At 46.2% G+C, this 14,147-nt stretch overlaps 1 protein-coding gene across 2 annotated transcripts in view; it reads left to right on the top strand.

Annotated features, from left to right (window-relative positions):
* Window positions 1–9,611: 9,611 nt before the first annotated feature.
* Window positions 9,612–14,147, top strand: part of LOC121437422 (integrator complex subunit 6-like) — a 52,974-nt gene continuing 48,438 nt past the window's right edge. For both annotated transcript variants that reach the window (XM_041637317.1, XM_041637316.1), the window contains exons 1-2: window positions 9,612–9,831; window positions 9,964–10,041. In XM_041637317.1, the coding sequence (XP_041493251.1) occupies window positions 9,721–9,831; window positions 9,964–10,041 (189 nt within the window). In that variant the 5' untranslated portion in view covers window positions 9,612–9,720. The remainder of the gene's footprint in view (window positions 9,832–9,963; window positions 10,042–14,147) is intronic.

Below are 14,147 nucleotides of genomic sequence, written 5' to 3'. Positions count from 1 at the left end.
TGACAAGCGAGAAAACAGAAAGACTACATTTGAGACAAAGTAAGTGACTTGTGACAAACTGGCCAAGTCACAATTCTGTTCTTGTCCCATTTAAAGCACATACCATGCACTTTAACATAACAAGGAGTCAGAGCTGTTGATCTTTAGAGTAGCCACAAGGAAGAGAAAAGAATGATAAAAGAAGCAAAGTGAGCTGGGCGGTGGTGGTGCACGCCTTTAATCCCAGCACTTGTGAGGCAGAGCCAGGCGGATCTCTGTGAGTTTGAGGCCATCATGGTCTACAAGAGCTAGTTCCAGGACAGGCTCCAAAGCAACACAGAGAAACCCTGTCTCGAAAAGCAAAAAAAAAAAAAGAAAAGAAAAGAAAGAGAAAGAAAGGAAGGAAGAGGAGGAGGAGGAGGAGGGGGAGGAGGAGGAGGAGGAGGAGGAGGAGGAGGAGGAGGAGGAGGAGGAGGAGGAAGAAGAGGAGAAAAGTGAGCCAGGTGGTGGGGCACACCTTTAATCCCAGCACTTGGGAGGCGGAGACAGGCCTGTGAGTTTGAGGCCAGCCTGGTCTACAGAGTGAGTTCCAGAACAGGCTCCAAAGCTATACAGAAACCCTGTCTCAAAAAAAACCCACAGTGATTAGTGGAAATACTTTGGTGTAAGAGTTGGTTAAGAACTTTTCACACCAGTGATTTTTTTTTCCCCCCAGAAGTTAAAGAGGAAAGCAACGCTGTGTCAACACCAGGAGCTCAAAAACAGCAATCAGAGGCAGGGCCTTTGGAAGGTGGTCACAGAATGAATGAATGAATTCATCTATGAATTCATAGCATACTTAGCCATAGGGGAAGGACTTGGTTATAACGCCCCCCCACAACACTTGTGCTTCCTGTCCACCACGTGACGAGGCTTTTCCTCGCTACATCCTCCACCATCATGTACTGCCTCCACAGGCTTAAACCCGAGTAGACCGAGGAGCCCCGGATGGACCAGGTGGGACAGAAACCTCAGTCAGCGCCCAGACTGACACCTGTGACCACTAACCAAATGAATGTTTCCTCCTTGTGAGTGCGTTTCTTCCACACATTTTGCCACAACAATGCAAATCTGTCCCAGCAGCTTTGTCTCTTATGAGGCGATGCGAACAAATGTGTATTCACCTCTGACAGCGTACCAGTGGCAGACCAAAGGTAGAACTCTATCCAGATCCGGCATAGTGAACCAGTGAAGCTATTAGGGCTCCTTAGAACAGTGTGGACACACACAAAGGCAGCTGCATCACCAGAGAAGCCCGCTCCAGTGTGAGTGACATTCTTCGAGCTCTCTGCATGACTTGCACGTAGCTCAACTGGTCAGAGATCAGCTGTTCAGAAACCAGAGGACAGAAGACGTTCCTCTGCCAGCAAGCATTGCTAGTTGTAAAACTTTGGGGCGGGGTGCTTTGTGAATCTCCAGAATCTGTGGTTCCCAAGCCTCATCAGCATCTTTTCAGTCTCCCAACTCTCCCTAGGAGGGAATGTTTCATGCCGAGTATATTGCTGCCCAGCACTCAACACTCCAAGGATGCAGCTTTCTCGGGTGGTTACCCATGCTGGGGTGGCCTATTGGTGTCTCGTGTTCCTTTAAGTAACTCCTCACTGAGACTTCTGTAAGGAACCTGATAAACTCGCTGGGTCACTAAGACTTGGGTGGGCTCATTTTTTTGGCCTGTTGCCAGAACCTTATCTGGGGTGAGTGGACTTTTGGTTCATATCTCTCCAGGAAATGTCATCCAGCAGAGGCTGACTAAAGCAGGGGGCGGGGGGAGGAGAGCGAGCGACAGAAAGGAGATGAAGTTGAAAAATATCTAAAAGGCAAACATCTGGCAGGATTTGATAGCCTTGTGCACCAGGGGCAAGAAAGAACCGAAAGAAAGTTCTGGGTTTCTGGAAGCAGGAAAGCCCAAGGCTGTCTGGGCCAGGCCTCCCCACCAGGACTTAGACTGCCAGGTGTATCCTGGTGCCATCACCCACAGAGTAGGATTCTTTTCCCTTCTGTGTTCCTGTCCCTACGGACCACAGGGGGCATGCTGCCACTGCCTCTGGGTATGAGCTAGAAAGAGAATGCCAGAGTAGGTAGGAAGAGGCAAGATGGAGATTTCAAGGGTTTTGCCCAGGGGCTCCTACACCGTACTTGTGACAGGAAGTTACCCAAGTGGCAGAACCCGCTGGGAAGCTTGTGTCGGGACTGCACTGGGCCAGCTTTCATCACCAGCTATTTTTATTTTTAGCCTATGCCACATCTTAGAGCAATCAGGTCTATAAATGTCCATACAGCTTGCCATGCCTGGGCCCCAGGCAGAAGGGAGTAGCTAAAAAGGGATTATGCTAGGCCTTGTCATGGGCTCTTAAATGCACTTGATCAGCAAATGCCTGGATCTTGCTTCAAATTTCCGGGCTTCCCGTCACCATCCCCAGCCAGCTTCCCATCGGGTTTCAGAAAAGAGGGTCCTAGGGGAAGGAGTAGATGGACAGGTATCTACAAGCAAGTGAAACCAAAGCCAGGTCCCAGTGGCCTACAGCTCCAGGGCCTGTTACTCTGACTTTCCTGGACTACTTCTCTTTGGAGCTTCTTGGGCTGCATTTTGACTCTTCCCGGCTATTTGTCCTATTGCTATTATTAAAGAGAAGGGACACTTGGGTTCTGAGAGAGACAGCTAGCTAATCAGCTTAGGGGCCTCAAGTCTCCTCACCTTTACCTAAGAGGAAGGACAGGCCTTATCCGACAGGACTATGGAACTGAGCTAAAATACACAGACACGGAGGGCAAGTGCCTTGACTTGCGTGTGCTTAAGAGATGGAGCACTTTCCACCAGTTTGATCCCGCCAGGCGCTTTATTCATTTTCTGAATCTTATCTTTACACTTTGCTATTCTAACTCGTTTCCCGGTTATTTCTACTTAATTGGCTAACAGAGAACTCAAACACACCTTGCCCACCTCACACAGACTAGCCCTCTCTACCTTACCCAGCTTTTCCTACAGTTTTTATCTCCAACTAATAAACGAGAGATCTCCTTGTTTTATACTATCTGGCCCCAAAGGCTTTGACCTGTTTTATCTGTCGATGAATGTCTATCTAAGTTGTAAAACAATTCAGGGAGGGGGCCCTGGAGAGATTGCTCGGTGGTTATGAACATTTGCTGCTCTTTCAGAGGACCTGCTTCCAATTTTCGGCACCCAAGTGGTGGCTCACAACTGTCTGTAACTCCAGTTCCTGGGGGATCCAATGCTCTCTTCTGGCCTCCTTGGGCACCAGGCACTCACATGATGCAAGCATACATGCAGGCAAAACACCCGCTCACATTAAATAAATAAACAAACAAATAAATAAACACCCCAATGCTGGGCACATAGATGTTGCTAAATGTTTGCTGAATAAATCCATTTATTGCCTTAGTCCCCACTTTAGCCCATTTGTTCCTATTGCCCAAGCCAAACTACTGTTTGTCCTTCATCCCAAGTTTTTTTTCACACCCACGTTCAATCCAGAGTTAAGACTTTATCATATTCTCCTGCTCCAGTGCACCCGGCACCCACTCGCTCCTCTCTAATCCTTAGTCATAAATCTATTGCACCTACATTACAGAAGTAATGCTTAAGTCTCCTGGATCCCGCTTCTGTTCCCATACAGCTCAGTCACCATACTGCAAATATAATGATATTACCAAACCGTAATCCGCGGATCACTCTTCAGTAGGCCCTTCACGCCTCTAGGACAGCAGTCAACTCCTAACCAGGCCAGCTAAGCCCTACCTCACCTAGGTCCTGCTTAGTTTTCCAAGTTCATTTCTACTTCCTTTCTCCCTGCTTCCTCAATCCAGGCTCCCCTACTCTGCAGCCACACAGAACTCTCGTGTTTTCTAGATGTCCATTTGAGTCTCTCGTACCATCTTACTCCTCTCCCCCTTTTCTACCTGGAATCCTATCCTTCCCTTCTCTGCCTCCAGTGGCCTTCCTTCATGGTCTATGTTCATGTCAGTGACAAAGTCAGATTCTTCAGGAAACCTCTGCTCCCCACTGCCACTTCTAGAGTATAGGCTCCTCCTCAGTGCTTCTAGAACATCTGTACTTCTTCTCATACAGCACTTGCTATAAAAGTGCATCTGTGCTTTTGCTTATTCCTCCACTAGAATGTAAGCTTTATAAAGACACGGACTATATCTATTCTTGCTTTTATTGAATCTGTACATAGTATAAACTTTTTATTATTTTTCCAGTACTGGCAACTGAACCCAGTGTCTACTGCATGGTAGTTCTCGATTACTGAACTATATTCCCAGCCCATTTTGTGTTTACATAATTTTGAAAAAGGCTCTCATTAAATTACACAGGCAAACTTAAAACTCTTTCTGTAGACCTACAAGGCCTTGTATGTGCGGTCATCTGCCTCAGACTCCCAAGTAGCTGGAATTACAGACCTGAACCATTAGATCCAGCTATAAAACCTTTTATAAATATTAATTCATAAATCTCATATGAGGTGCTATTATGATTAGCATTATATAGATGATGAAGCTGGAACAGACCAAAGCCACATATTCCAAAAAGTTGGAATAATAACTCAAAAATCCAAGCTCTTATAGCTACAGTTCTTCCATTGCCTTTCATATAGAAGGCCCATTCAAGAAATTTTAAGTAAAACAAAGAAATAATGACTACGTGAATAAAGATAACAGGAATAACACAGTTGTGTGGGGGGGGCAGTGGGAAGAAAAGATGTAGGACAGAATAAGGGAGACAGATTATGTTTATGTGTCAGCCATGGCAGAAAACCAAACAAACAACTTAGTCAATAGCACAGGATGACGGTAGAAGAAATGGAAGGTGATGGATCAGGAGATATCTCAATGGTATAGTACTGCCCCCGCATTTACTACTATGTCTACTCACTAGTTCAACCCCAAAGTACATTCACGAGCCAGGTGGGGAGGGGAGGGGAGCTCAGAAAGGCAACGGGAAAATAGTAATGTCACCAACGTAGGACAAACCACTGGACTTGTTCAGAAACAGGCCCCTGAGGACAGCTAAGCAGTTTCCCATGGAGTTCTAGAGAAAGGAAGCAGACACTATGGGCTTAAGGAATGTGAGGATATAGAGAAAGCATGTAGGGAGACTTTATTCCTCTCTGAGCCATGAAAAGCAGACTTTGGAGAGGTGAACTCAAATCTTCCCAAGATGTGATGACTAGGGCATGCTTAATGGCATGGAAAGTGAGAGGTGAAACAGGCTTATACTGGACCAAGCCAACACTTCTAGGGGGCAGCACACATACTGTGCCCAAGCTTGTAAAATGTAAGTGTGCCACAGGTCAGCTAGCTTTTCCGTAAAGGGAACAAGCAGTATTGAGTCAGGAATTCCTTCCTAGGACGCATCTGGTGGTACCAGACATGAGCCAGGAAGATCTAGAACGAGGACGTATGAGAGCCTATTAGCAACTAAAGAGCACACAATGAACGGAGATGTGAGGAAATAGGAAATGATTTTCAAGAGTGCACGAGTTCAAAGAGCACGAGAAGACTGAGAAGACTGGACGGGCAATACAGTTCTCAGAGACACAATGGAAAAGATCTGTTTAGTTTCCGGAAGGCCGGCAATTAAAACAAACCTGAAATTGGTAAAATAGTAAATATTTGACAGAGGAAGATAACCAGTGTGCTATTGACTCCTCAGAACGACTTTGTAAGAGACAGAAGGCCAGCTGCCAAGGTAACAATTGAAGGGTTTGGTCTGCAGACGCCTTACTGGGGCCCAAATGCACAAGGTTCTAGATCATAAGACACCCCCCTCAGGTGGAGGGTGGAGGGGAGAGGACAGTGATACAGGGCTGGATGGCCCTAGGAAAGGATATGGCAATAGTGCCCAAGCACTTGAGAAGACAAAGAAAGAATGAAAACTAAGAGGAATTTTATAATTTATTTTAAAACAAGCATTTATTGAGCAAGTACTTTGCACCAGGTGGCAGTCTTAGGCTTTGAGTGTTCTCAAAATGTTTATGCTCTGACAGGAGGGACAAGTCCATCCTAGGCACTTAAAGTGCAGCCTAGGAGTGGATGGCCTGTAGCAAGGAAAGATGCGGAAAGGACCTCTAGGGGCTTAGCACTGATGTGCCGCACAGAGGTCTGCACAGCAATAGGGTTCATACTGAGAAAGCCAATTGAGGTTTTGGCTTCTCAAATCTGAGTAAGTACATCAACCCACTAAGCTGCTACTGTTTGTGTGTTGCACTTCTGCATTTTAGAATGTGATGTGCATGGTTTTCAGAGTTTTAGGTTTGCATCACCGCAGTTAAAGTTGGGCTTATGCCAAAAAAGAATACATAACATGCCCTGTTTGAAGGGAAGCAAACACATTATAAGGAGTTTGCCTGTGAGGGAAGACTCTCTACCCTGCAGGACCTGCATGTCCTCAACTGCTGGGAAATTGTGTGACTGAAGCTGTTTGCGCTTTGCTAATGTTGGCAAGTCACTTTCGAAAGATCCCGCAGCATTCACATCCGAAGCCCTTTTTGTAAGACTAAATGTGTGATATTTTAAAGAGAGATCCTTTGTTGATTAGAAAAGTAAGGCATAAGCAAAGCTGGGAGAAATGCAGAAGAGATCTTTTAAGACTTATTTTTATTTTGAATTTCGTGTATGTGTGTGTTTCTGCATGTGGGTGTATGCATATGCGTACAGCCGCCAGATTCCCAGTAACTGGAGTTACAGGGGCTTATAGGCCTGGACTGAGTGCTAGAAACTGAACCCAGCTATTCTGCAAGAGCAATAGAAGCTCTTACCACTGAGTCATCTCTCCAGCCCTGAGGAGATTTTCTCAAAGTCATCTTTAAATGCCATATGTGCACTAGTACACATTATGCCTCAATAGTCCTATATAAAAATGAATAAATAATGTCACAGTAAAATGTAAACTCCTCATGAGTAGGACTGTAATTTATTCAATCAAAAGATGATAAATCAACCCAATACATTTATTCGGCTAGATGAGAGTGACTTATTAATTATTATTAATTATTATCATTATTTATAAATGACTTTAATGAAAATACTAAATCAGACAAAACTAGTTCCTAGGTCGTGTTCCGTCTTTGCCCAAAGTTGTGCAGAATTCTCAGATGAGCCCTAGGATCTGCACCCGTTCAGTATAAACTCTTTCCCTCGGACCCGTGCCTCGCTTCTAGTCAACAGAAATGATAATGAATGTCACTGTTATGATTATGTTACATTATATAAGGTTCTGTGTCAGCAGATTGGAGAGAGAGCTTTCTCTGCTGGCCCCGAAGAAGCAGCTGCGTTGTGAACAGGTGATGGAGAGGGCTGTGTGGCAGGGGACATTAGCAGCAGGCAGATCTGTGGGTGGCCCTCAGCCTATATGCGTACAGTCATAACGAGATGAATGCTGCCAACAGCCTTCCTGAGCTTTACCAAGCTGATTCTTTCCCAGTTGAGCTCCCAGATGAAATGTGGCCTGGCCAATACCCTGCCCACAGCTCTGAGACGGAGCAGGAAATCCAGCTAAATCAGACTATGAGATAACACTTTAAGTATGTGTTAAGCTGCTGAATTTGTGAAAATTTACTACACAGCAATACAAAAACTAGCACACAGGCATCCACTGGCCATAAACTTTTATGTGCACCCTAGCCCATGTAGACACTTTCTTCAGCAATACTTAATGATTTGTTTTTATTTTCAATTACATGCGCACATGTGCATGCCTGTGTGTGTATGTATGTCTGTATGTATGTGTGTGTGTGTGTGTGTGCGCGCGCACATGTGCATGCTCCCCATGAAGGCCAGAAAAAGATGTCGGATTCCCCAGACCTTGACTAGGTAGTTGTGAGTCACTCCACGTGTGTGCTGGGAACCAAACTGGGTCCTCTGCAAGAGCAGTAAGCATTCCTATCCAATGAACAATGTCCCCAGCCCCCTTTCCAATATTAATTAAAACAATGAAAATGGGGGCTATTCGTATCTTTCCACTCTTATTTCCCCAATAATTCTCTGTATTTCAACACATTGGCCTGAAATATGTCATGCATAGTATGGCCTCTGGTTCACTTTTGTCGACCCCATTCTGTCTAACCCAGAATCCCTCCTTTACACCTTGTTCTTTGTCCATGAAACCCGAACTTCTAGACCAAGGACAATTGTTTACACAGTGTTTTTACTTGCATTACTTTTTTTTGCAAGTGGATTATAAACTATCACGAAATCAGTTCTGAAATCCTCTTTCTCAGAAAACATGATATAAATATATGTATGTATATATATATATATATATATATAGAGAGAGAGAGAGAGAGAGAGAGAGAACATATACATAGGATGGTTACAAGCAATATAGGAAACATTTGCAGATATGTGTGTGGCCTTCTCATTAAAATTGTACACTCAGCCGGGTGGTGGTGGCCCATGCCTTTAATCCCAGCACTAGGGAGGCAGAGGCAGGAGGGTCTCTGTGAGTTCAAGGCCAGCCTGGTCTATAGGAGCTAATTCCAGGACAGGCTCTAAAACTACAGCGAAACCCTGTCTCGAAAAACCAAAAAAAAAAAAAATTGTGCACTCATTGAATCCCAAGATTCCAACGTTTACAGCACATCGCTAGACATCCTTTGCATCATCATCACCATTATTATCATCATCGGTGCTGGGGAATCAAACCCGGGCCTCACATGTTCTACTGTGATTCAGCCCTACCCAAAAATAGTCATAGTAAAAATAATGTCACAGAAGTGGTTGAAGTATCACAGGCTGGCCAATGTTTCAAAGCCTGAGAAAGCCCGTCTTTACAAAAAGACAGCTTAGTGGAACCGTTCCAGCGGTAGTATCCTTTTTAAGTAGCTACATGCCGAATACAGCTGAGAAAGCGACACATAAACACTGATCAGGAATAGGACTAAGCTAAAGGAATTCGAGCAAGTCTGGCCAGGAACGAAGTTTGCTGCTACTGAAATGTTTTGGTCTTAGCCACTGGCAGGATTGATTGATTGTAGTTAGCACAACGTTTCTGTGCAGCCTGCCTAAACATCTGTTTCTGTACAATTGTTGCTCAATTCTCTCTTCCTTTCGAATCACCATCTTTGAAGCACAAAAGAAAATCCATCCAAACGACCAAACAAATTACCCTTAACGGCTTCCCAATCCTTTAAAGGAGAATCTGTGCTTAAAGAGGGTCATTTACTCCCCGCCCCTTACCTCCAGCAAGGGTTCAAACTTCAGCTCAGAGGCTTGACCCAAGTCCCTCCCCTTACCCTGTCATCTAATGAATATGCAAATTAAACATAATTGGCAGCCAATGGCGTGGGTCCTGGTCACATGGTACTGATGGTAGGTGAGCAGACAGAAGTTGTGTCAGTGCACAGAGAGGGCTCTCAGTCTGGGGCGAGCGCTCTAGTGAGCGTGGACGGATGCTTTGGCAGTAGTCCTGGCAGCGGCAGCGGCAGGCAGTGGTGGTGGCAGAAGAGGGGAAGAGGGACGGCCCCGAGACCTACACACACTCACACTTTCAAGTTCCCTTGGAGGGAGAGGAGTTGGGGCTGCAGAAAGAGGAGGCCAGGAGCGGTCCCATCTATCCCATTCCATCCCCCCCTTCCTCTTGCTCCCTGGCTCTGCGAGAGTTCAGGATTTGGGTAGCCATACGTGGCAGCGAGGGCAAAGGGACCGGGAGAGTGGGGACCAGAACCAAAGGTGTAGTGGAAGATGCCCATCCTGCTGTTCCTCATAGATACGTCCGCCTCCATGAACCAGCGCACTGACCTGGGCACCTCCTACTTGGACATTGCCAAAGGCGCTGTGGAGTTATTCTTGAAGGTAAAAGGAGGGGAGAGGAGAGATGGGGGTCGCTCCTGCGGGATGGGGGGGTTGGACTGAGGTGCTTCTGTAACGTTTGTATCGCTTCCCCTCGTTTCCTACGCGATCCCTCCGTCATCCCTCGCCCCGCAGCTGCGAGCCCGGGACCCAGCCAGCCGCGGAGATAGGTACATGCTGGTCACCTATGATGAGCCTCCGTACTGCATCAAGGTAAACAGGCCAGCGGGGGAGCGGCGGGCGGGAAGAGCGTGCGCGTCCGCCAGCCTGAGCTGCTGATCCCCTTTTGCCTCCGCCCGTGGCGATTCTGCGTCGCCCTGCGGGACAGGCTTGGGTGCCGGGCGCCAAAGGCCAGGGGGCACAGGGGCGGTCAGAGGCGGCCAGGGGGTCGCAGAGAGGGGCTCGAGAATGGGCAGCCCGTGCAGAGAAGGCACAGGAGGGCCGAGCTCCTAGAGCGACGGCCGCGGAAGATGGCGGACATTTTGCTTTTGTATGAGGCAGCCGGAGGCAGGGTGAGGGCGCTGCTGAGATGGAAAGGAGGGAGGGGAGGAGGCCAAGGAAGGAGGGCTCAAGGCCCTTGGTAAGGCTGTGGCCCCTTCGCCTGGGACTCCGCCCCAACGTGCTCCTAGCCCAGCGCGGGCTTTCCTGCTGCCCGGGCTCCTCCTCTGGACCCTCCTTCCATCCCTCGGCCCGCCCTGCCTGGGCTTCCTCTCCCTCCTCCCGCTCTCGTCCGCTTCTCCTCCACCCCATCTTCCCCTCCTCTTCCTGCCCAGCGCAGGGTGGCACTAGAGCGGGCCTCTGGGAGCTGCTCCTTTGCATTCGAGCCCGTGGACCCCGCCCCCGCCCCTTCTACCCCTCCCGCTCCCCGGCCCCTCCCGCTCCTCCTGCGCCCCCACCCGTTTGGAAATGGTAAGCCTATGCTGCTCCCAGCTCCCAGACCCTGCCTGCTCCTTTCTGCTCTCAGCTCAGTCAGGTTTAGTCCGGCTCTCAGTTACCTTAGCGACCGTTGCTGTTTCATTGGAAATTCCTGCAAAGAAACCACCAAATGTGTGTGTGTGTGTGGGGGGGGGTGTCTGCGCAGAACCTTCTTAGGGAACTGGTTTAACAGGGGCCAGAGGTTCAGGGAGCTGGCCTACCTATTTGCATCCGAAATTAGGTTTGCTCTTAGCTGCATAGGGATTTGCCAAGGGCACGATTGGACTCAGAGCAGATGCACTAGTCAAATTCGATGATTTGATTCGCAGGGGCTGACCCTTAGCCTCCGTCGGGTAGTTTTTTGTGTTCCCATAATGAAGAGATAAAGAACGGGTTTGCCTGTAGTGGCTTGATAAGAGGGACTCAAACTGTTAAATCATCCTGCATGAGGATTGAGCTCGCATGTTGAAATTTTAGAAGGTTGTTACCATTATCCCTGATGTCTTTTGCCAGTGCGTGTGTCCTCTCTCTCCATCCCAAATCATCTCAGTAAATTAAGAGGATGTTCAGTCTGGATGTGTTGTAAGCCTTGGTCTAGTGGGTTGTTCTAATGAAAAATACCTCTCAAGGTGAGTAAGTTAGTCAAAGAATATTCTTTCAGACATAATGAAAGCCAAGAGACTTATTTGGTAAGTCTCAGCTTTGATTAAAAGTTTAATTTGTAGGCTCCTCCTAACCCTATTCTGGCTTTATTGCTTTGTTTTCAATTTTTGTTTAGCTACCCCCCCCCCAAATCGAGCTACTAGACATCTTGCAAAATGCCATATGTCTTTAGAAAATGGCAGCTTTCCAGGCCAGTCTGGGCTAACATAATTGCAAGCATAGGGTTGGAGACCTAAGTTTCAGTGACGGAGGGAGCACTTACAAATAGGAAGCTTTGCAAACATTCTGTCGTCACCAGAGAAAAATAAAATCTGATCAGAGTCCGAATGTTTCCATCTTTTGACAACAGTAAGAGCCTATGCCATTTGTAGTGTGCCTATTTGAAGATATACTCAGTAATTTGAAGCAGTGGAGGGGCTAAGCTACAAAACTGTGGACCTATCTTTTTCTTTTTGTTTTATTTGTCAAGACAGGGTTTCTCTAGCTTTGGAGCCTGTCCTGGAACTAGCTCTTGTAGACCAGGCTGGTCTAGAACTCCCTATCTTTTTCTTTAAAGGTACAACTTAATGAGCATTTTGTGAGGCCTCATAACAGTTCCTAAAACAGTTTTGGAGTTATAGGAATGACATGACTGCCTGTCATGGTATTGCATGCCTTTAATCACAGCACTCAGAAGGCAGAGGAAGACAGATCTTTATGAGTTTGAGGCCAGTGTAGTCAGTGTAGTCCACACAGGAAGTTCTAGGTCAGCCATGGTTATATAGTGAGACACTTCGAGAGAGAGAGAGAGAGAGAGAGAGAGAGAGAGAGAGAGAGAAAAGAATTACATCACAGTTTACAGTCTTTCCTTCCCTTGAAAGGAATAGACTGTTTTGCTCCACTTTGACAGCCATTCTTGTATCTTGTTAAGTCTAGCAGTGGAATCCCGTGGTCCTACTAGTTTCTTCAGTGTGAGGGACACAACTCAGGCCCTTCTGAGTGCTAGGCAAGTGTTCTGCCCTGAGCTACATTCCCAGCCAGTGTGCTTAGTTATACTCTGCTTTCCCTACTTCTTTTATGTAGTGAATTATACTGAGTTGCCACATACTTTGTTTGTTTTTTGGTTTTTCGAGACAGGGTTTCTCTGTGACTTTGGAGCCTGTCCTGGAACTAGCTCTTGTAGACCAGGCTGGTCTCGAACTCACGGAGATCCACCTGCCTCTGCCTCCCGAGCGCTGGGATTAAAGGCGTACACCACCACCGCCTGGTTTACGATGTACTTTTCAATAGCTGTGTATCTTAGGCACTTGTTTATCAGTATTTGTATATGGAACAGAAGAAATTGTTCAATATTATTTTAGTGAAAATTTCTCTTTAGCTCTTTTTATCCTACCACTTTTCATTTTCATTTTTTGCCTTAAACAAGAAGCATTCTCTGTAGACCAGGCTGGCCTCAAACTCACAGAGATCCCCCCGCCTCTGGCTCCCTAGTGCTGGGATTAAAGGCATGAGCCACCATTGCCCAGCTCTCCTTTGATATCTTTTCCCTGTAGGTCAAATGTGAGAAGATACTTAGTATACTATGTTTAATTATTAATCACTTCATCTTAGTCTTTATGCCTTCCCGAGCCTTTTCAGGGTCTTCATTTTATCCGGGTGAAAGGAAAGGTTAAGAATCTAATAATATTCTTGTCCTTCACCAACATTACTATTGATAAATCATATCTGGGTAAGAGTTTTCTGAATTTCTCTTTTGGACACTACCTCCTGCCTAGCCCACCTCTCTCCTCTGCCTGTAAGAACTTAGCTCTTTTGCTTTTTAGGGTTGTAGCTGGCTTAGAAATTCATAAACCTCAGAGCTTCTGGTGATATTTTCTTTGCAAAGTTCAGTATAGATTTTCACTTGCTAGTGCCTGAGAACCCTGTAGGTCTGTTTTCTCTCACACCTGCTAACAAACAGGTCCTTCTCTGATTGTCAGCAGGCATTTTAGTTCCTCCTTGAAACTTCACTGTTTGCTAGGGGCCGGAGGCCCGTGCAGCAAAGTGATGGTTTGCTAGTGTTTTATTGGTAGCAAATTGTTCTGCAGAATAGATGGAGTGAGTCTTATTTTCACGGTCTCCGAGGCTGCAGAAACAGTGTAACAGTTTACTTCTCAGATCTGGATTATATCCAGCTTTGAATGCCTCCAAATGACTTTTATTCTGCTAGCAGGCCCTCTTCTGTTGCAGCTGTAATAGGCATGAATGGTGCATTTGCTTGGGAGATTTCTTTTTAACAGGCATGCAACTCTTCCCAGTATATCCACTTACAAGCTTTGAGACCAAATCTGTGGGAGAAATTATTGCAAGAGTAGTTTTTCACTAACGTGTGCTGTTGGGTATGTAATATATAGCATTTCACCAAAGACGTAGTAACTTTGCATTGCATACCTCTTGGCACATAGCTGTCGGCTCTTTTAATATTGCTCATACCTGTTCCTTTTGCAGCACTCTGTCTGTGGGTGGAATTAAGCTTGGTTTAGGGACCACATAGAATTGAAAATATCGTGTGTTAAATCTGTGTTAGTGTTGCTTTGTAGACATGTTTCATACATTGTGTTACAAGTATTAACACTATATATATATATATATATATATATATGTGCAGTATATTTTCAGTGTACATCGCTAGGATACCACTGTTTAGTATTTCGTAATTTCCAGTGTGTCCTTAGAAGAAGAATATAGTACAGGGCTGTAAAAATGTTGTGTGAGGGGTTTTG

The sequence above is a fragment of the Microtus oregoni genome, unplaced genomic scaffold, assembly GCF_018167655.1.
Source record: "Microtus oregoni isolate MIOR12 unplaced genomic scaffold, Mior012 000052F_009, whole genome shotgun sequence".
Classification (NCBI taxonomy): domain Eukaryota; kingdom Metazoa; phylum Chordata; class Mammalia; order Rodentia; family Cricetidae; genus Microtus; species Microtus oregoni.
The sequence above is the reverse complement of the archived record's forward strand: the minus strand, read 5'-3'. Positions and strand labels throughout refer to the sequence as shown.